General features: G+C 44.0%; 1 protein-coding gene across 1 annotated transcript; it reads right to left on the bottom strand.

Moving 5' to 3' along the window:
- Positions 1-254: 254 nt before the first annotated feature.
- Positions 255-22,194, bottom strand: LOC138579628 (zymogen granule membrane protein 16-like). The gene is made up of 4 exons (XM_069649884.1): positions 22,038-22,194; positions 21,504-21,556; positions 2,641-2,773; positions 255-698 (listed from the first exon to the last, which is right to left on the bottom strand). Exons 2-4 carry the CDS (start codon positions 21,553-21,555, stop codon positions 347-349), a joined length of 537 nt encoding a protein of 178 aa, XP_069505985.1. The 5' UTR covers position 21,556; positions 22,038-22,194; the 3' UTR covers positions 255-346.
- Positions 22,195-23,265: the final 1,071 nt, after the last annotated feature.

Genomic DNA, 23,265 nt, shown 5'->3' with positions numbered 1-23,265 from the left:
ACAGGCATTTAAAGAGCACAGAGACTGAGCTCCTCAGTCACACCCTAGCCATGATCCCCACAGAGAAAGAATCTCACAGTTGAATGGACACGGGCACAGAAATGCAACTCGTGTCTTGCTCGCAGGCATGATCCCTTGCGAGCAAGAGGATCATGAGCAAATTTCGCCAGGAAATTGGATTAACTTTCCACTCCATGAGCCGGCCCGCCACCCACACCAGAGAAAGAGTCAAGAAATGCAGACCAATGATGCTGTAGACGCCATATTGAATTTTATTGCATTTTCAGACAAAGAGATGACTTCTGCCTCTCTCCCCGCATCTGGAAGATCAGGACGTTCACGCTCTTCAGTTTGCCTCCACCTGGGCCACGCCGGTTATGTTTTGGTTGGAGGTTAAGCCACGGGGACGATCCCAGTGGAACCCAATGCTGGTAATGACGGAGCCTGAGTAGCGCCCACTGATGTAGCGCAGGAATGTGTTGCTGTGGAGCGGGAAGCTGTTAAAGCTGGTGCCGGAGGGCTGGCCAACGCGGAACATGCGGCCCTGGTTGGTCAGAAAGGTCAACTCGTTGACGTAGCTGCTGTACTTCCCGGAAACTTGCTTGATGTACTCCCCAGACTCAAGGAGGACCTCCAGGTAGGGGCTTGAGAGAAGACCATAGATTGGGCTCCAGTAGTTGCCATGCTTGACCTGGATTCTATAAATAGAGCAAGAAGATATTAGGGAACTTTTGATGTGCTTTGTTGTGTTATTGTAGCGTGGAAAGAAAACTTATGCTAACTATTGACTATATGCAAATTCCGTCCTGCTTAGAAGAAAGGCGTGTTTACAGCACACATTAGTTTAAACCTAGATAATAATTCTATGTAAAAAGTAAATGTGTAGATATGAACAGAAATAAAATTTGTGTACCTTATTTCAGAGTTTTTTATTATTATCTGAAGCAACTGAACTATCGCCCATTCCCTTTCATGAACAATGAACAAAAGAAGAGATGTTTAACTTTCAAAATGCCGGAGTCTTAGTTACCTATGATAAAATGGTATGCAAAGCAAAACAGGAGGTTATGTACATTAAGAGTGGGCATTTGACCCTGTCAGAAAGTGTTAGCCCTAGTATTAGCTAAATAAAACAAAAGAAGGACTGATAAACACAGTGAGTGGGAATCATGCCGCCATTATGGGGCACTGGCCTCTTGCATGGGTACAAGGTAAGGAAAGCAGGAAGCTGTGCAACATTAAGAGTGGGCTATTCCACCCTGCCCCAACACTGACTACATATAAGAGAAGAAGGACTGATAACACAGTGGCTGGAATTCATACCGCCATTATGGGGCATTGGCCTCCTGTACGGGTACAAGGTAAGCAAAGCTGGAAGCTGTGCAATATTACGAGTGGGCCAATCAATCCTGTCCCAGCACTGACTACATAAAACAGAAGGACTGATAACACAGTGAGTGGGATTCATGCCGCCATTATGGGGCATTGGCCTCCTGTACGGGTACAAGGTAAGCAAAGCTGGAAGCTGTGCAACATTAAGAGTGGGCCAATCTACCCTGTCCCGACATTTACTACATAAAACACAAAGAAGGTAGCAGGCGCCCCTCTCTCGAAAAAACAGGGCATGAGAACCTGTTCAATGGTTTGTAACAACTTTGACAGTTCGCAGCAATCTGCTTTTTGTTCGCTGTACCTTTCACAGATGGGCAATATCCATTTGCATATCAGTCTTTGTCCCGCCCACATGGGCAGTCCAGCACCGAAATGCTATGGCAATTCCTTTCTGAACAAGAGTACCAACAGCAACACCATACACGTGTTTCTGCCTTGTTGGGCCTCATCAGTGAGGAGGAGCTGTGCCTCTCTGAGCACAGTGAGCAGGGAGTCCAAGTCTAGTTGCCCCCAGGTAACTTAGGGTGACCGACCCCAAGTTCCTTCCAAGAATACAAAGAAGATAGCAGGCGCCCCTCTCTCGAAAGAACACGGCATGATAACCTGTTCAGCGGTTTGTAACCACTTTGAGAGTTTGCAGCCATCTGCTTTTTGTTCACTGTACCTTTCACAGATGGGCAATATCCATTTGCATATCAGTCTTTGTCCCGCCCACATGGGCAGTCCAGCACCGAAATGCTATGGCAATTCCTTTCTGAACAACAGTACCAACAACAACCCCATACACGTGTTTCAGCCCTGTTTCAGCCTTGTTGGGCCTCAGTGAGGTGGAGCTGTGCCTCTCTGAGCACAGTGAGCAGGGAGTCCACGTCTGGTTGCCCCCAGGTAACTTAGGGTGACCAAGTTCCTTCCAAAAATACAAAGAAGGTAGCAGGCGCCCCTTTCTCGATGGTGGAGGGCTGTTTGGTCCTGTGCTGCTGCACTAGTCACAGACCAGGAAGTAAAGGGTGTTCTCAGGTATCTTGGACTAAGAGTGGTAGGAACAACTCAGCATCCACATAATAAGTGTTTTTTTCTTTTAGTGTTCATATTTGATTCTTTAGCTCCACACAGGTAAGCAACACTTTAATACTCATTGCAGTGAAGGACAAATAACACAGGTATTTGTTTTAAAAAGGTGAGGGGACAAACCTATTGAAGAGCTTCTAGGGAGCCCCTTTGCCTTATGAAAATGCATTTGAATCTTACCCTTGAATGTAACTGGTGCTCTCACGGATGCGCAGGCCTGTGATTGGACCATATATGTGTTGGCCAGAGAACGTGAAGGCCGTACCAGATCCACCACCAAACTCTCCACTGAATGAAGAAATGCGTGAATTGACTGCAAGAGAAAACAAAGGACTTAAGATGGTCTGTCACATACTGGCGGCATACTCTCTATCTCTCCAGCTCAGTAACTCTCCCATACTGGTGGCATACTTTCTACCTCAGTAACATACCCATACTGGTGGCATACTAACTATCTCTATAGCTCAGTAACTCTTGATACTGGCGGCATACTCTCGATCTCTATAGCTTAGTAACTCTCCCATACTGGCGGCATACTCTGTACCTCGCTATCTCTCCCATACTGGCGGCATACTCTTGATCTCTATAGCTCAGTAACTCTCCCGTACGTGCAGCATACTATGTACCTTGCTAACTCTCCCATACTGGTGGCATACTCTCTACCATTCTAGCTCAGTAACTCTCCCATACTGGCGGCATACTTTCTACTTCACTAACTTACCCATACTGGTAGCATACGCTCTATCTCTATAGCTCAGTAACTCTCCCATACTGGCGGCATACTCTGTACCTCACTACCTATCCCATACTAATGGCATACTCTCTACCACACTAACTCTCCCATACTGGCGGCATACCATCTACCTCTCTAGCTCACTAACTCTCCCATACTGGCAGCATACTCTCTACCTCAATAACCCTCCCATACTTGTTGCATAGTCTCTACCTCACTTACTCTCCCATACTGGTGGAATGCTTTCTACCTCTCTAGCTCACGTACTCCTATTTTGGCTGCATACTCTCTATATCTCTAGCTCACCAACTCTCCCAGCTGGCAGAATGCTCTCTAGCTCACTAACTCTCCCATACTGGTGGCATACTCTCTGCCTCTATAGCTCACTAACTCTCCCATACTAGCAGCATACTCTCTACCTCACTAACTCTCCCATACTGGTGGCATACTCTCTACCTCACTAACTGTCCCGTGCTGGCCGCATACTCTCTACCTCACTAACTCTCCCACACTGGCGGCACACTCCCTACCTTTGTAGCTCAAGCTCACTAACTCTCCCATACTGGCAGCATACTCTCTACCTCATTAACTCTCCCATACTGGTCAGTATACTCTCTGCCGCTGTAGATCGCTAACTCTCCCATACTGGCAGCATACTTTCTACCTCAGTAACATACCCATACTGGTGGCATACTCTCGATTTCCATAGCTTAGTAACTCTCCCATACTGGCGGCATACTCTGTACCTCGCTATCTCTCCCATACTGGCGGCATACTCTTGATCTCTATAGCTCAGTAACTCTCCCATACGTGCAGCATACTATGTACCTTGCTAACTCTCCCATACTGGTGGCATACTCTCTACCCTTCTAGCTCAGTAACTCTCCCATACTGGCGGCATACTTTCTACTTCACTAACTTACCCATACTGGTAGCATATGCTCTATCTCTATAGCTCAGTAATTCTCCCATAATGGCGGCATACTCTGTACCTCACTACCTATCCCATACTAACGGCATACTCTCTACCACACTAACTCTCCCATACTGGCAGCATACCATCTACCTCTCTAGCTCACTAACTCTCCCATTCTGGCAGCATACTCTCTACCTATCTAGCTCACTAACTCTCCCATACTGCCAGCATACTCTCTACCTCAATAACCCTCCCATACTTGTTGCATAGTCTCTACCTCACTTACTCTCCCATACTGGTGGAATGCTTTCTACCTCTCTAGCTCACGTACTCCTATTTTGGCAGCATACTCTCTATATCTCTAGCTCACCAACTCTCCCAGCTGGCAGAATGCTCTCTAGCTCACTAACTCTCCCATACTGGTGGCATACTCTCTGCCTCTATAGCTCACTAACTCTCCCATACTGGCAGCATACTCTCTACCTCACTAACTCTCCCATACTGGTGGCATACTCTCTACCTCTCTAGCTCACTAACTGTCCCGTGCTGGCAGCATACTTTCTACCTCACTAACTCTCCCAAACTGGCGGCACACTCTCTACCTTTGTAGCTCAAGCTCACTAACTCTCCCATACTGGCAGCATACTCTCTACCTCACTAACTCTCCCATACTGGTGGCATACTCTCTACCTCTCTAGCTCACTAACTGTCCCGTGCTGGCAGCATACTTTCTACCTCACTAACTCTCCCAAACTGGCGGCACACTCTCTACCTTTGTAGCTCAAGCTCACTAACTTTCCCATACTGGCAGTATACTCTCTACCTCACTAACTCTCCCATACTGGTGGCGTACTCTCTACCTCACTAACTCTCTCATACTGGTAGCATACTCTCTACCTCACTAACTCTCCCATTCTGGCGGCATACTCTCTGGCTCGTTAATTCTCCTATACTGGCAGCATACTCTCTACCTCACTAACTTACCCATACTGGTGGCATCATTCTCTCTACCTCTGTTCCTCACTTATCTAGGGGAGCCTGGAAAAAATGATCAATGGGATGAGTTGATTAAGATTTGCAAAAGACTGATACGAAGAGAACTACATGCAGTTATTATGTTGGAATATTTAAAAAAAAGTAGGCCTTTCCACAGGGCCTCATTGTGCGCAATGAGCCAAGACTCTTCCTGGATAATAATGATTTTAAGTTGAAATGGAGTCATACCGCCAACAAATGTGGTCGAAATTGGCTTATTTTTATTCTAGAAACTGCTCAAGATACATAGAAGACAATTTAAATTTATCTCAACTCATTAACGGAAGAAATTAAAAAGAATCTTGACTTGGATTCATTTAAATCCAGACTGGAGGCACATCTTAAAGACATGCATGAGTTTAAAGCAGACACTGCCAACGAGAGAGAAAAAAGGATGAGAAAGAACTTATCTAATTTCAATCATGAGAAAGGTTTTCCCTATACCAAAAAAGATTATACATTTGGAGGTGGTTGGGAAGGTCAGAAACAAAATCGATGTGTACACTTTAGAAATACGTCATATAGCTCCAGTGATGATAGGGGTGGAAAACGAGTATACTAGCAGACCAGGCACAAGTGGGGCTACCACTGAGAGTGATGGACGCACTAAAAGGGGAAGAGGAGCCCGGGCCAGTTTCAAACATGGCAAAGACTGCCTTTTTTAGGCTGAGGAAACAACCAGCGAGAGTGGGAAATGGAACAAATGCAAACTCGCAGTTTCAAACAATGGCAGTTAATCTGTCGGATTATGCCCTGTCAGAGTTAGAAGAACTCACCCTCAACAATGTTCTTAATTTTGTGATCACCAGGCACCATAATCCATTTGAATTTAGAGTGGAATTCCAGAAATGTATGCGGAAGGTACATTAGAAGATATGCAGAATTTAAAAGCAAATGACATTCCCCACCATTCCAACCTTAGTGGGAAGAAGCAGGAGACCCTACGCCATCTGTGGTCCAATAAACATTTGGTGATCCGCCAAGTTGACAAAGGCGGCACCACTGTTATCATGAACAAAGTAGACTACGTTGATGAAAGTCTTAGATTCTGTCTGATGAAGGGAGTTATCAGAAACTGGATAATCATCCCAGTACTAAACTGGTAGATATTATGAAGACCAAAGTGTGTCGAGCTTTGGAATCACGTATGATCAGTAAGCAAGAAGCAGAGTATCTTGTACGGTAAAATGGAAGAGTACCTGTTTTTTACATACTACCCAAAAATCATTAAAATAGGTACAAACCCCTGGGTAGACCCATTGTCTCAGGGTTCAACTCTATCCTGGAACCTTTGTCCAAGTACGTTGATTTCTATCTCAGGCCCCTCATCCACGAAATGAAGAGTTATGTCAAAGACACTAGGGATGCTATCAATAAGATAGAGGGCCAGGCTTTAAACCCATCTGAAAATGTACATATGTGTTTGGATATCCAATCATTATATATTAATATTCACCTGAGGGCCACCTTGGAAGTGATCGAGGAGGCCCTCCTGAAACAGAACGATGATCATTCAGTCAGTAATTCTTTCATTGTTTGGTGTACGGAGCTAGCGCTTACCAATAATTTTTTCCAGTTTAATTAGAACTTTTATGTACAAACTGAAGGGACAGCAATGGGAGCAGCAATAGCACCCAACTTTGCGAATTTGTACGTCAACATGTTTGAAGAGACTATTGTAATTTCTGCGTTTAATGCTTTTAGAGATCATCTGAAACATTGGCTAAGGTATATAGATGACATTTTTGTCTTGCGGTCTGGGACACAAGAAGAGGCAGTGGATTTTGTAAAATGGCTAAACAACCAAAATAGGCATTTGAAATTCACAGCCTCTATGAGTTGTACTGAAGTCAAGTATCTTGACATTACCATACGCCAGTCTCAAGGAAGTCTGTTGGTTAAAGCATTTACTAAGGCAACAGACAAAAGTGTATTGCTACATTATGTGATTCATCATGCCCAACATGTCAGGGACAATCTCCACTTTGGACAATTTCTACGCCTAAAACGGAATAGTAGCATGAGAGATACCTATTAGACAGATACTAATAAGCTTTCAGACAAACTGACAACCCGTGGTTATCCCACAAAACTCGTGAAGAGATCTGCTAAGAGAGCCTACACTAACCATAGGGAGGCTCTATTAGAACAACAGCCTGAAGAAAAGAAGTATGCAAAACTGTTTTTTGTTAGTACTTTTAGTAACTTGTCCTACAAAATCAAGAATGTTATAAGTAACAACTGGAAGAAATTGCTCCCTAAATCCAGTAGTTTCTTTTGGCTCACTCATTTCTGCCATCACATTCTTGGCACAAAAGAGACAGCAATAATTAAAACAATAATGAAACGCCAGATATATTGTAAGGTGTGGTAGGAGTGTGGTGTGTAGAGGAACATACACAGTCAAAAAAGAAGGCATGTTAAAGTACAACACTCTGTCCAAAGACAACAAAATGTAAAGTCTACAAAGGTTGGGAAGCAAACATTAAGGTACAACATCACACTCTAAATTCAATCCAAACCCACACTAGACCAAGCTTAATGCACCTATAGCATGGATGTGAACACACTTTTAAAGTGTGAATCACAGCATGTCTCAGATAGGCTGTCTGATCCACTACAGAAATGACCCCTCATGTTTCTAGCTGAACCATGTACTTTCAATGGATCGCTGGAAGTCTGCATTTTTATGAGAACTTTTGTAATGCTTTGTACGTTTTGTTCAAGTGAACAGTTGTTTATTGTATGTTGCCTGATTTTGTGTGTGTGCTGTGTGTTTAATGCCTTTGAGCATGTGAATGCCACAAAACACTGTTAAAGTTCTAGTTTGGGCGTAACTTAAAAACCGGGTTGTTTCCTAGATAATTGGTTTTGGGTCTGCTGGTCTGTCCTATGGTTTGATCTTAGAGCCCTGATACCCCGTTTGAGGAGAGACGCTGCGCTCTACAAAAACACCTACCTTCCTTCCTATCTAGGCATACTGGTGGCTGCTCTCTCTCGGGTTGGGTGGCTCTGGAAAAAAAGCTAAGAGGGGGCCAGCATCCACCAAAGGACAGATATGTGTCAAGTCTACTGGCCTAAACTAAGATATGCTAGGTCCGCTGAAATAATGGTTAGGGTTTATTTGGAATAAGGCTACTTGCCCAGTGATAGAAGTGTACCAGAAAAAGTAGTGGAACACCGCTCCCGTCCGTTCTCGCTCACTTCGAGCACTGCGAGTTCTGCCTTACGAAAGATCTAAATAGAGTGATGTCTAGGCCATATTCGGCTGTGATCTACTGAGGTTCAACCATGTGAAGGCAGCCTTTGGGACATTACTTGGGATCTTCCCACAGTTACCTAGCTACACACCGAAATGGAAAGCAGGAGAAGGCTTTATTCCCTCAGCCTGATTTGGAGGTAGCACTGGCATCAGTGGAGAGTGGCAAGGGGGCAGTGGGGAAGGTCAGCCCCCACATGGCTCCTTTCGGATGCCAATGTGCAATCCTGCCAGTGCTGCTCACAACAAAAAGTGAAATAGTAGTGCCTGTTGCCCTGTGAGGAACCCATACCCACCTCCCACTAGCCGCTGTACCCAAAAGCTGCCTATGCCAGGGCGCACTGGCCCCATGCTTGGTAATCGTAGACCAACCTTCTGTGGGCTCATGACTGGCCCTTCATCTGTCTTTTTAGTTGGCCACTAGTGCCACGTACTATCCCGCTTGCAAGCGGCCCGTTCGAGTTTTTTCCCTTTTTTTCTTTCTTTTTCTTTATGTACCATGTTAAGCATGTGAACATGGGAAACATGTGGTGCATTTACAAGATTGTGGGCCCAGGGATTTCAACGAAAGTGAATACTAAGGACTGAAGACCATTCAGTGCCCGATTACTTAAATATTCCCTGAATATCAGGGGTCTGTGCTAGCAGTGCCTCCAAGAACAATTCAGTGTAACTGTTTTATTTTCAGTGTGCCGCTCTGGAATCTTTTTACCTTATAATTATAATTCGTTATTTATAATGCGCTTAATACCCAGAGGTTTCTTAGTGCGGACCCGGGCATCGAACCTGTATCACTCCTGTGAGACCACCATGCCAAATGCTGCAGCTTAAAGCAATTCTTTATTATTATAGATTAGGGTGACCAGATGTCCCGGTTTTGCCGGGGCTACTGGGTATTTTCACCTCTTTCCCAGGGTCTTGAGACGTTTTTAAGTTTATAAACACTGTCTCAGGATTTGGGGATCGGGTGGATAACATCCCGGTTTTTGGGCCAATGTCCTGTGTCCTGATTTTTCCATTGATTTGGCCAAAAAACTGGATGGTATCCAACCGATCCGCAAATCGCAGACAGGGTTTTAAAACGTAAAAGTCTTGGGACCCCGGGCACTCTTCTCACTCGATCAACATGACACAGGACAGGCCACCCACATAGAAGTAGGACTAGTTTCACATCTGATGGTGTAGTCCGACTACTATGTCAGTGGCCTGTCTGGGTTTTTTTATGTTCAAAATCTGGTCACCCTATTATAGATGCTGAACAGCTATAGAACTGAGACACTTATGAAGAGGAGCTCTTGACATATCTGGAAACGTGGCCCAGAAACAGTACCATTCCAGTGCAGAAAAAACTGTAATTGATGTACGAATTAGAAGCCTTCCGCTGTGCATCAAAAGCAGTTACTTTGCAAAGGGTGGGCAGGGGTGGAGTCAGCACTGCGAACAGCAGGGCAAGCATGGCAAACATGGCAAACAACACTTCCGTAAGCAGTGGTGTTCCATCATGTCTCAAAATGAGTCCCAGGCTTCGGCCGCTGTCAGCCCGGACGCGCGATGAGCACTGCTGACATCCAACCACACAGACAACCGACTCGCATCATTGTGGTGTGGACATTGAAAATGGCGCTCTGTGCAAGTGTTCATTGCCCCCTCAGTCTTTTCGCTCTTTTACGGGTCTTCAAGCCTCGATTGCGCCTCAATCACGATGAAAAGTAGATGACTGCCTTTTAGTATTCTCTTGGCAGTTTCTTCCGCTCATTTGAGATTTCAGGTACCCCTTGCTTTCCATGCCCAATTCCTACAGAACATGCCTTTATCGTCCTGGGTAGCAATGGCCACTATAGCTCTCTGTGATCACCTTCCTCGGAATACAGTCTAGCACATTCAACTCTGTGGACCATCGATGGCCCTCCTCTAATAGGAAGAAAAATGTCCATTCTCTTCATCTGCATTTCACCTTTTATGCAATTTACATTCAAGCTCCAGCAGACACTTGGACCCTGGAGGTATGGTCCAATGCCTCAATTGGGGTGTCATTGGGTGGACGCCTTGTGATAACGTTAGCATTATATTTGTGCCATAAAGCATTCCCTGCAAATGCAATTGCCTCTAGATGATGGCACTGCCCTGAGGAACTTATTAGCACTGGTCAGTCCTGAGAGCTTGGCTGTGGGCTCGCGTACACACATGCATCAGCACTGCGGAAGGAGAGTGCTTTGTGCTAGTTCAGGGCAAGCACGTGTCTCTAGGTGGCCATGCAGCAGTGGGAGGGATGGGTAACGAGTGGACTTCCTAGAAATGGGTAGTAGGTAGAAGATGTTGACCTTATCCTGGAGATGTTTGGTAGCAGCGACAGGATGCTATCCCTCGAGCTGTTGTGACTCGCACTGTTAGGACTCATTCTGGACATGGCAGCTTTCCGACCTCTTCACACATTCGATTGTGCAAGTGTGGCCAATGGCGTTCTTCTAGTGGTTTCGTGAGAAACTTTCTAGTGGGTAGTTTACTATGTGGCCTAAAAGTTACGTTTGGATGCGGTCGAGAGGTTGGAATTGACAAATGGTCTATTAGTTAAGTTGACATGTTGTCTAGTGATAACACTTAGATGTTGTCATGTGGTGAGGTTGATAGGTAATTAAAAGATTACGTCGACGGGATCCAGTGGCTATGCTGTCGGCTAGTGGTTCAGTACGAATGTAGTCTGGTGGTTAGGTTGAGCTGTGGTCTGTTGGCTACGTGGAAATTTGGCCGATAGTCTAAGTTGAGATGAAGCCTCCATCAGAGATTCGTTCTCTCTAGAGCTACACAAACGCATAATGGGAGCACAATGGGAGCTCCCACTGAGAGGCTAGTGGGAAGACTGAGAGAGGTATTGCGGATGGGCAGTTTTCACACCTGGTTATTCAGAATCCCAACCCCAAGCCTTTGCTGGTAAACTTCTCACGTTGCAGCATCAAGCTCCCCGGTGTCGCTTTCCAATTACCACTGTTGTGAAAACAGGTGTACCGGATTTGTAGGGGAATGTTCTGGATTCTTCAACATTCTTGATTAACAAAGCATCTCACTGAGTGAATACCCCCCATCAGCAGGAATGCGGTGAATCCCGACTATTTTAATATGGCTAGAAGAATTGATTGGGTCGGAACTAGGTGGAAGGACTAGGGTGGCGATTCTGTTGTCATTTCATGTGTTCCCCCTAGTGTGATGCAATACATGTTAGCTTTGAGTTTAGCAAGCACATGGCAATGTGGGGAAATGGGGTTTTAGACGTAGACTTTCTTCTATCTTCCAGGGTTTGGTGGTTTAAGGGAGTTGGAGTCATGTAAAGTATTGCAGAATAAAAGTAGCAGTCACACCGGATATAGCCCATAGCAGAGTATTCCTAGACAAGTCTCGGAAAGTACTGACTCTATAGTATTGCCAGGGTAGTTTGCAAACATGGGCCTATATCACCCCAGCTTGAGGTGATACAGCCTCGACAGTGTCTAGTTTAATCGGGACGAGACTGGGTGTCAATCCACTTTGACGTCACCTGTTAGAGATCCTAACCTTGATGAGGAGATCTTAGAGCTCTCTGATGTGTGTACACTGATTATACAGATAAGACAGTTGGTGAGAAACAAAAGGTCAAAATGGCATCCTGGAATGTAGCCAGAACGCCATCCCTGGTTCATACTACGGGCATTTAAATCATTTGTTAAAGGGATGTATGCTATATTGATGGGACGGGAAACTTGGGCTGTGAATGAAATAGTCTTGGAAGGCTTAAAATCTTGGGGAAGTGAGTCTTGCGACCTACTGATATGGGTACCCATTAATTTGGATTTTATTTATGCAGTACAACTGACACTCAAGAAGTGTCATGGCAACACTACCGCTGAATGGATCCCACAAGCCGAGATAAGGCATTTATTGAACTGGAAGAAGGAGTCAGAACGTAGCACAGTCTATTAGCAGGTACCCAATGTTGTTAATTGGGGGGACTTCAATGCAAATGTAGGCAAGGTTTGCCAGATGGCTTTGTTACCATAATGAGGACTCCATATATGTCATCCCCACACAATACATCCTTGCCGATAGGTTAGATAACAGGGGTTTGAAAAGGCACACATTCCACCATGAATGTGGGTGCGTCCTCTTGGTGGTCATTTTAGGGCTGACCGCACAGGTAGAGTTTTGTAGCTGCAAGGGGGATCCCGACAGTCAAGGACATCATTGCGACTCTTTGCGCATTGTCCTCAGTGACTTACTTTGGAGTTCAGGGTGTTCCTGGCAGTGACCACCTTCTGTTTGCAGTAACATTAGAGTTAAATGACATCACTAAACAGAGGGCTGGTGAAAATATCCGGGAGGGCCAACTAACTGCCAGTGGTGATGGATAAGCTGGGACAGACCGACATGGCGACGGTATAAGATCGTACATCTGCGCAATGGGTGCGAGGGATATAGCAGCATGATCAGATGAACGTGAGAACCAAACTAATATTTTAGGGCTTATGTTGCTGTAGTTAATCTGGTGACACAAATAGTTCTGTATAAGTCATCTTGCAAGGAGGTGACCCCAAACAACAAGTGTTTTTCAATAGAGTGAGAACAGGTCCGAATGGCTTTAAAATCACCCGGTAACCAGCAGGAAATACAGAGGACTTTCTTAAAAACTGAATTTCAAGAAAGCAGAACTAGCACAAAAGGAAGAGGGCTGTTTCTCTTCTTTTTTAAGTGTTGGCTGCAGGAGATCAGAATTCAAGGAGATTCTGGGAATTGGTAGCTCACGGCACTTACGTAGCAGATGGAAAGAGAATAATCTCACATATCCTGCTTCTTAATAGATTAAGTATTTTGGGGCTATAAACTCAACAGGGAAGAACGAATTGGACAGAGGTGGGCCTCTTTCCCCTTCTGTCATCACTTAAGGGAAGATAATAGCAGCACTACATGTAATGTCCCCACTTACCCTTGAGGAATTCAAGGAGGCAATTACCTTACAGAGGTCAGGTAAATCTCCAGGCCCTGACTCCATCCCAGTTGACTTCTTTAAAATGGATAGTGAAGTATGGAGTTTAATATTGCTGGGTGCATCTAATGCAGTTGCCAATGGTCAGAACCCACCTGTGTCAAGGCCCATGCCGATGTAGCCCCGATTTATATCAAGGGCTGTAAAAAAGAACCCCCCTCTTATTGGCCGATCCTTGGATTGGATTACTCTAAACGGATATACGGGAGGATAATTCTACCCTGGATGAAGGAGTTGGTGGAAGGCAATGATATTTTGGCTCCTCAGGGGGGACACTGGATCAAAGTTTAAATCTGCACTTGATTTGGGAAGAATATATTCATATCAATAGTGGAAGTGTTCATTGAGCCTTCATGGATCTCTCAACGGCTTTTGACTCGGTCGATCGGGCAACGCTGTGAGAGATCTTGAGGGCAATGGGATTGCTGCTTGATCTCTAGAGCCTATTGATGGAACTGCATAGCAAAAATGCAGCATGTGTAGGCTATGCCCGGGAGGCGCTTGCACAGATAGATTGAACGTGTGTTGCAGATACGGGAGGGGGCCTCTGTGCCCCACTGCTTTCTAACCTTTTATCCTAACTTGTTTAATTAGGTGCTTTAGGCAGCAGAGATCGATGTCCCAATGGTATTGAGAGTCACAAAGCCCTTGTCGGGGTATAAGGATGACACAGTGCTGAATGCCAGATACCCTAATATACTCCAGCAATTGATATCAGTGTATCCTCATTACATATCAGACTGGGGTTTGAAAATCAGTCTGTTACAATCAGTGACCTTGGCCATAGTAACTAAAGCAAACATAGCCCATGCCGTAGGTTCAAAGTAGGGAGGACTGGCACTCAATAGAAGAGCAGAATGATTATTTGGGCATCCACTTTGGCAGTGGCTTAAGGGGTAGTGACCACTTGGTAAGACAATCAGTGAAGATGGCACAAAGTGTGAATGCCATGTTTAGTTTGGTGGAAACTATGCAAATTCATCTATAAACATGACACTGAAAATCTATAAGGCAAAGATCAAAGCCTTATAGACAAAGCTATGGAGCAGGCATCTGGTGTATTGACAAGTAGTCGAAAATACACGTATTTGAAGAATATTGCAGCTGGAGATCTTGTTGAACATGACCCTTCTAGATCCGACCTGTGATTACACAATTATCACTGGTGATCTGAACATAACTTGTCATAATCGAAGAGGTAAAAGCTTATTTGTAGTTACTTTGAGATGGAACTTTATAATGAATGAGCGTCAACTACTCAAGCTGAACGGGGCCAAACCAGGAGATATTCCACAACATAACACCTGGCATCGTGGTGCTCAAACAGCCATGATTGATTACACATTTGTAGATAGGTTTCTGTTTAATAACATAGTAGAGTGTTCTATTCTACCCCAACAAAAAAGTGACCATGACATACAAACCATGCATTGGTCTTGGTCTTTTCACGAGAAACAATATGATAATTCTCTGGCAACAAATCTGACTCTGAATACTGCGTTAAATAGATTCAAGTGGTCTCCTCAATCATTAAATATGCTAGAATGTAATCTGCAAAGGAGTGAGAGTGACAGAGTGAATGGGAACAATTCTAGTGCTCCTACCTATGTGGAAGAAATGCAGATTGTTGCTGTGAAAAGAAATAATTCCAAGATAAGTAGCAACAAGACCCTGCATTCATATGATATAGATGTTTCATTGCGTAAATTGCAATATCGAAAAAACAGAAGCCAGGTTATGCATCAGAACCATCTTGACAAAGGAGTTATACTTAAATCCTTGAAATGTAACTATAAAAACTGGCTGAAATCTAAACATGCTCTGCTATACCAACAAGATGCAGAAAATATGTTAGATAAACTAAAATCAAAGAATTCAGCCAAAATCTGGACTTTGTTGAACTCTAGACAGTCCAAAGTACAAACAATGCATCAGTTGAATCCTATACCGCAAGAAGTATGGGCCTCCTTCTATAAGTCCCTGTATGCGGATACTAGTTTGGAGGAGGTCTATACATCTAAAAAGGGCTCACAAGCAAAGGACTTAAGTTTTGACCTGGAGGACATACTGTTACAAATATCTAAATTATCAACCTCTCGTGCTCCAGGCCCTGACGGTTTATCTAACTTATGATTAAACAACATCCCATGGCTTGGGCGAAAAATGTTCTATGCATTCTTTTGAAAATAGTTTCTACTCATTGTATACCACCGTCTTCGAGAACATCGATTACTATACCAATTTACAAAAAAGAGGACAATGAAAATCCGGCAAATTATAGACCAATATCATTGCTAGATATACCTAGCAAACTATTTGCTAGATTGTTGCTAAGAGACCTGAATGAATGGCTGAATGATGTGCAAATGAGGGACCCAAATCAAATGGGCTTTATGCCGGGGATGGGAACAGCCATTAATTTACACATTCTGGAAATCATTAAAAGCCTAGAACAAATAATCTACCTTGCCTTTATTGATTTCCAGGCCGCGTTTGATCGGTGTGCAGGAAATTGTTGGTAAAGAAATTGTGGGAGGCAAATTGCCCAGAATATTGAATATACTGGATAAAGGAATTGCACTCAAAACAACTGTACGAATTAGGCTGGCCTCTGATGGAACCTTGTCTGATCCAATTTCCACCTTCAGAGGACTTAAGCAGGGGTGCATCCTAGCTAGTACTCTTTTCAATTTCTTTATGGCAGCAGTGCATCACGAGTTCATGAACTGTAGAGCAGATGCCCCATGATTAGCAGGTCATCCCATCCCATGGTTGTTTTATGCCGACGACCTGGTGTTGTTGACAAAGACCCCAGGGGATTTGCATAATCTATTGGAAGCCTTAAGTAAATATGCAAAGGCAAACTTCTTGGCAATAAATCAAGCAAAATGCAAAGTCATGATATTAGGCTTGAAGAAAATGGTTCTCGGCAAACGGTTCGATGGGTCATTCAGGATAAAGAAATTGAAATAGTTTCTGAGTACAAATATCTAGATCTTCAATTTAGCAATGACTTAAGTGATAAACCATTTTTTAGAGTTTTGAAACAGAAATTGTCAACTGGGATACAGCAAACAAAAATCATACAGGCTAAATATCGCAAGTTTTCCTTGATGCCAGCAGTGATTTTTTATAAACAAAAAGCTGTCCCCATTTTGACTCATGCTACTGAAACAAGAGACATCATGAGTAAGATGACATGGGTCAAGATGGAAGGGGAATTTTGGAAATCTCTCTGTGGCTTACCTGGGTCAGTTTCGATATGCCTGTTAAACATGATTTAGGTTTAGTGTCTCTATATGCGGTTTATCTATGGAAGGTGTTAAGCTTATATCGCAAGTATATCATGGTCACTGAAAGGAATGGTGTGATGTTTATCATGGGAAAATGTATGTTAAATTCAGATAACATCAAAATTAGCAAATGGCGAAAGTGGATACAGTCAATAATGGTTGAAGTTGGTATTGCCGAGGAGCTCTTAAAAATTAATCCTGAAAGGGCAAAAAAGAAACTATGGATGCTTGACTGGATTAAAACCAGAAAGGCTTGTGCAAAACTAAGGATATTTAAATATCAATCCTATGCTATTAAGAAACTACACAAAATGGAGCAATATTTAGATAATTTCCAAATCCAAAAAATCGATTTGGCTACTTGAGAATAAGACTGAATATTTGTCTCTCAAATGAAGTTCGCTTTATGCGTAAAATGACATTGAATGGAGATTGCAGATTTTGTAAGGAATTACAGTCTGAAACCTTAAAACATCTAATTGCTGTTTGTCCTGCACTAATTGAGAAGAGATGTGAATTCCACAAACGTTTGTTTGAGGAACAGTGTATTACGGATGAGGAGGTCCTTTGGGATAAATTGTACCATAGTCAACGGGCCAAAATGAATATAGCTATACTCGTGTTTGTGGAAACACTAAACTTGAAAGACTGTAAGGACTACTGTATTTTGGGAAATGTGCAATAAATGAAATATATGAATGGATTTATAAGTTTTGAAGTGGAAAAAGTGAAACAAATTACTAAATAGGTTCTCGGGAGAGGTAAATGAGCAAATTCCTGAAGCTAGTGTAAAGTGAAATAATCCACAGAAGTGTGTAAAAGTATTTGTTTTAGAATCATTTGAGAGTGTATACATTTTAAATAGGTGATATTTTTTTTTGTTAAAAAGTTTCTGTAAATTGAATGTAAACTGTATATATATGATGGTTGTAAGGTGTTTGTTTTGTTTGTACATTTTGAAAGGCTGTTTTTACAGTTAAATCAAATTTAAAAAATAAATTAAAAAAAATAAAGAATATTGCAGCTTCCGCCTTCTGCACCTTCTTATGTGGCCCTTTTGAAGGCTTGTCTGACCTTTTGGAAGATGATATGCGGGGGGCACCAGCAATATTGTGGCTAAGTAGAAAGGCAACCCTTAGATAAAGATTATCTCATGCCCCCTTATGAAACCTAAGCACATGTGATGGTTACTTAAAGATCCCATGGATGAAGGAAAGCACAATTATTACCCCCTAAGAGAGGAATATGGCCACCATTTTGTAAATACAGCACACTTATCTGATATGAGGCGGCCCAAGAGACAGAGGCGGACGGTTTTAGAGTTTAGAGGAAAATCATGCTGGTGTGGATTCGTCCAAAGTGAACAATGTGCTTCATAGCAGAATTATGAACTTAAAAAATGTGCCGATTATTTGCTCCAATGGTCTCGAGGAGGTTTTGCGCCAATGAGATTCAGACTTAATCTGGTGTGGTTAAAAACGGCGACAGGGAGCTGGTCTAAAACTCAGCTGCATGGTCAACTCTACCCAGGTGGTCATAAAGCTATGGAGACGGCCTGCATTTTCTTATGATGCTCTAGAATCTTGCACTTTAAAATGGATTCTAAAAAACAATTGCGCTTGACACTGCAGGGTAGTTCTCATGTATGTTTTTATTGATGTATGTACCTCATATAGTCTGGGCTTATTGATATAGTCCCATCTTCTATCAACGCCCATGCTGTCAATTCTTTTCACGCCCCAATCCGAGGGCTGCCCGTATGGCTAACCTGTCTTGACTGTCGGTACCAACCACAACCGCATAGAGACTTTCCTATCAGCACACATAACTGGTATTTCCGACCTGCAACCATCAACACCAAAGGTTTCTGCATCTGCCTTCCGGCTATCCGACTAACACACCCTGCCCTCCTTTCATACAGAGCCGAGTGCAGCCAGGCCAACATTATTGGCAGAAAGGCGTTATATAAGACCACTTTATATTACGTTTACATTAAACAGGCCCTTATGGGCTGTACGAGAGTGATCAGCAAACATACTGATCTGGTGGACGTGGGACTGCTTCGTTATAGTTCGTACTTTGTGAGAACTTCTAATACGATGCCACCAGACATTTCATTGTGTTGTTTAATGGTGTTGGAGGGGAAGAAAATGCACTTTGATTTAGATTCTGTGCTTTAAGAGATTGATATACGTACCGTTTGCCCGCTAATTATAATAGAACTTGGTAGGGGCAGCGGTACTGAAGGAACGTTGAGCTTCTCCTCTGTTGGCTATTTGAATACTGTTTTGCCACCAAAGTGGCAGTCATTTGATGGATACACTGTTGGATAGTTTAATACTGATGTAGGTGCTTTTATCAGAAATCCTTTTAGGGAATTTTGCACCTTTTAAATTGCCTTTTTTCTCTTTTATGTGTGGGTTAATTGCTTTTTCTCCGCATGGCGACTCTGTGGCTAAGGCGGGTGTATTTGAGACCTATCCTGTTGGAGGCTAGTATTCACTTGCTTGGACCCGCATTACTATTTTGAAGCCGGTGTTCTATTCCTGTAGCAAGGTGTGCTGTTGCTCGTTATTGGCATAGAGCCTGGCTGCTCAGGAGCAAGATATTGATAAAGTGATGATATCCTCCGTTAGTTTTGCATTGGTGTTGCGAAATCAATAAGCGTCATAGGCTGTCAGCATAGATTGCCTAGTTTTAAATGTCTTTGAATAATGTTTTTGATGTAATAATTTGAGATATGGAAGAATTCTTATTTTAATGTTTTCTTGTGTAGGTTTTATCATAGCAATATTATGTATTTTATGATGTGTTTGAACCTGATGACTTTTTGTCGAATAAAGGTTTTTCAACAGGTAATTGCTCAATCTAATTTTGTATTATTGTTATGTCTATACTTTAATTCATTATTTTAGTTATCCAAATAAAGTTACCAATGATAATGATGAAGTCGATAGTCGGGTGGAAGTCTGGCCTAATGGCTAAGTGCAGAAATGGCCTAGTGATTGGGCAGAGTTATCCAGTGGAACAGATGAGATGCAGCTTTATGGATACGTTTAGGTGTGGTCTAGTGGGAATGTAGGCGTGTAATCTAGTGGCTCAATTCAGATGTGACCTAGTGGAAATGCTGGAGTATAATCTAGTGGCTAAATTTAGATGTGATCTAGTGGGAATGCTGGAGTGTAATTTAGTGCCGAGGTTTAGATGTGGTCTAGTGGGAATGTAGTCGTGTAATCTAGTGGCTATGTTTATATGTGGTCTAGTGGGATTGCTGGAGTGTAATCTAGGGCCTAGGTTTACATGTGGTCTAGTGAGAACGTAGGCGTGTAATCTAGTGGCTAAATTTAGAAGTGGTCTAGTGGGAATGCTGGAGTATAATCTAGTGGCTATGTTTAGATGTGGTCTAGTGGGATTGCTGTAGTGTAATCTAGTGGCTAAATTTAGATGTGGTCCAGTGGGTATGTTGGAGTGTAATCTAGTGCCTAGGTTTAGATGTGGTTTAGTGGGAACGTAGGCGTGTAATCGAGTGGCTAAATTTAGATGTGGTCTAGTGGGAATGCTGGAGTTATATCTAGTGGCTATGTTTAGATGTGGTCTAGTGGGATTCCTGGAGTGTAATCTAGTGGCTAAATTTAAATGTGGTCTAGTGGGAACGTAGGCGTGTAATCTAGTGGCTGCGTTTACATGTGGTCTAGTGGGAACAATGGAGTGAAACCTAGGGGCTAAATTTAGATCTGGTCTAGTGGGAACATAGGCGTGTCATCTAGGCTACTTTTAGATGTGGTCTAGTGGGAACATAGACATGTAATCTAGTGGCTAAATGTAGATGTGCTTGTGGGATTGCTGGAGCGTGATCTAGTGCCTAGGTTTAGATGTGGTCTAGTGGGAACGTAGCCATGTAATCTAGTGGCTACATTTAGATGTGGTCTAGTGGGAATGTAGGTTTGTTATCTAGTGGCTAAACTTAGATGTGGTCTAGTGGGAACGTAGGCGAGTAATCTAGTGCTGGTCAAGTGAGAACGTAGGCATGTAGTCTAGTGACTAAATTTAGATTTTGGTCTAGTAAAAAAGCATAGACTCTGTTTATTGGTTAAGCTGAGCTATTGTCTGGCAGTGAAGCTGAGATGTGGTTGAGTGGTTAAGCTGAAATGTGGTCTAGGAGTAAATTGGAGTGTGGTCATCAAGGGATGCTGGTATGTGGTCTGGCATCAAAGTTGGAATGCTGTCTAGTGGTTTAGTTGAGAAGTGCTCCAGTGGTTAAACTCAGACTCGATCAACTGGCCAAGCTGAGATGTGTTCAAGTGACAAAGCTGAGACTTTGTCTCTCTAGTTGTTAAGCTGACACTTGGCGCCATGCTGAAACTGAGATGCGCTTTGGTAGCAAAGCTGAGATGTGGTCGTGGTTTAGCTGAGATGTGTTCTAGCGGTTAAACTGAGATGAGGTCTAATGGTGAAGCTGATTTGTGGTCCAGACGTTAGCCCGAGATAATGGTTAAATAGTCATATGTGCATCCCAGTTCCTCACTTTAAAATGAGTGATCCTGGGCAAATGCCTTAATCTCCCCATGCATTATATCCCGTTTCTAACGAAGCTGGAGTGCCTAGAAGTTGGATAACCCCCCTGTTTTAGGGCAACATAAGCGCCAGGGATGCTCATAACAAACAGTGGGCCCCATACTGCCCCCTGCCGACCGTCATGGGAAGGCGATTGCCAGAGCTGAGAGGCTACATTTGGCAAAGGCCCGCTGCCCTCCCCAAGGCATTAAGACTGCAGGACAGAAGGCATGGAGACTCACCAGCAGAGGAGACCGTCGGAGCCAAGAGAGCGAAGGCCAATAGCAGGTACATTCTGTGGAGAGATGGTGGAGAGAAGAGAGTTAGAGCGCACTTTCCATTAACAGCAAGAGAACTCCCCCTGCCCGCAGCCAGCCCTCAGATACAAGGCAAGGGACTAAACGGGCGAGCAGAGGAAGCTTGCATCTCCCAGCGCATAGCGCGGGAATGAACTGACTGGGCTAATTGCTGCTCAGACAGTTTAAAAGTTGGAAATGTTGAAAAAAGGGATTGTTTTTACATTTGCATCGTTTTGCCCTTAGCCAAGGTAGCTCACTATGCTAATAGACCACCACGATAATGAAAGCCGAGCGTGATTGGACAGCTGAGTGGGTTAATGGTAGTCCAGTTAGGGTCCAGGGAACAAGGAGAGAGCCAAACGAATCAGTCAGTTTCAGGTGGTGCAGAAAGCAGAGTTAAGGTAGTCAATGTACCTGCTGCAGAGCATACTGCAGCGTTCTATAAGCATGGCATTACTGAAGCGAATGTCGCCTTACCTGTCGCTGTTCGAGGATGCTCTTGGCCTGGTCAGGCTGTGGAAGGTGTGTTCGCTTCTGTCGCTGGCTTTTCGCCTCGTCTCTCTCTATATATACCGTGCCCCTGCTTTGATGTCTGCCCAACAGATAGAGGCTTATCTGTAGGTAGCATACGAGGATCCGGGCACCCTTTGGAAGCCCGTGCCAGCCCCCTAGTGCACAATGCATGCTTTCATTGGTACCGGATATCCGCCCGCGTCATCCATGGATTGTGGCAAACAGGTGGCCCCAGTCCTCGCATGCAGGCTGTGGGGTTTATGGCACCGCCGAGGGGTAGAGGCCATCAGCTGGAGCCGCCTTTGAAGGGCTCATGCACACGCCCAGCGCGGACTATCCATCTCCTTCACATGTATTACAAAGTCTCGTCATACACAGTAGTGCATTCCCCATTCACCCAAGTATCTGCTGACGTCCACCCACAGAACTGCCCGTTTACATGTGCTGCTCATAACAATGAGCATGGTAAAAACGCGATTTTGGCATTTATTTATTTATCGTGTCTTGCTACAAACAAGACACAATAAAAAGTAACTAAAACAAAATGAAAAAGAGGAAATAAAGAAACTCAGCGGTACTGGCCACAGTGAATTAGAGTCGTGGCCAATTTAATGCCACGAAAGCCTTGGTTTAGAAGGAAAAGCGCAGGGATCATTACTCTGTTCATAGGTACGCAAGTGTCACCTACGCCAGCCCCGACAGACCTTAACAGGTACCCTTCTATCAGCAATGAAGCGAGAGTAGAGTCTCAATATAGCTGCTTGTGTCACAGTCCGTGAAGCCTTTGTCCACTCAAGCGAGCTGGGTGTCCATGCTCCTAGCTTCATGGCTCTTGAAGTCACCTGGCCCAGTGCCTCGGTCCCCTCAAGTGCTCTGGGTGTCCATGCCCCTAGCTTCATGGCTCTTGAAGCCACATGGCCCGGTGACTTACTGCCATCAATGGCGATGGGTGTCCATGCCCCTAGCTTCATGGCTCCTGAAGTCACATAGCCCAGTGCCTTAGTGCCATCAAGTGCGATGGGTGTATATTACCTTACCTTCAAGGCTCTTGATGTCACATGGCCCGGTGCCCCGGTCATGCCCCTAGCTTCATGGCTCTTGAAGTCACATGGCCCGGTGCCCGGTCCCCTCAAATCCGCTGGATGTCCATGCCCCTAGCTTCATGGCTCTTGAAGTGACATGACCCGGTGCC

The sequence above is a fragment of the Ambystoma mexicanum genome, chromosome 3p, assembly GCF_040938575.1.
Source record: "Ambystoma mexicanum isolate Mex_15411 chromosome 3p, UKY_AmexF1_1, whole genome shotgun sequence".
Classification (NCBI taxonomy): Eukaryota; Metazoa; Chordata; class Amphibia; order Caudata; family Ambystomatidae; genus Ambystoma; species Ambystoma mexicanum.
This window is presented reverse-complemented; position numbering and strand designations above follow the sequence as displayed.

Excerpts from the sequence above, each read along its gene's own strand:
- LOC138579628 (XM_069649884.1), bottom strand. The coding sequence starts at position 21,555 with ATGTACCTGCTATTGGCCTTCGCTCTCTTGGCTCCGACGGTCTCCTCT. Across the intron at positions 2,774-21,503 it reads TCCGACGGTCTCCTCTGCTG|TCAATTCACGCATTTCTTCA; the intron begins GTGAGTCTCCAT and ends TTTCTCTTGCAG. Across the intron at positions 699-2,640 it reads AGCACCAGTTACATTCAAGG|AATCCAGGTCAAGCATGGCA; the intron begins GTAAGATTCAAA and ends CTCTATTTATAG.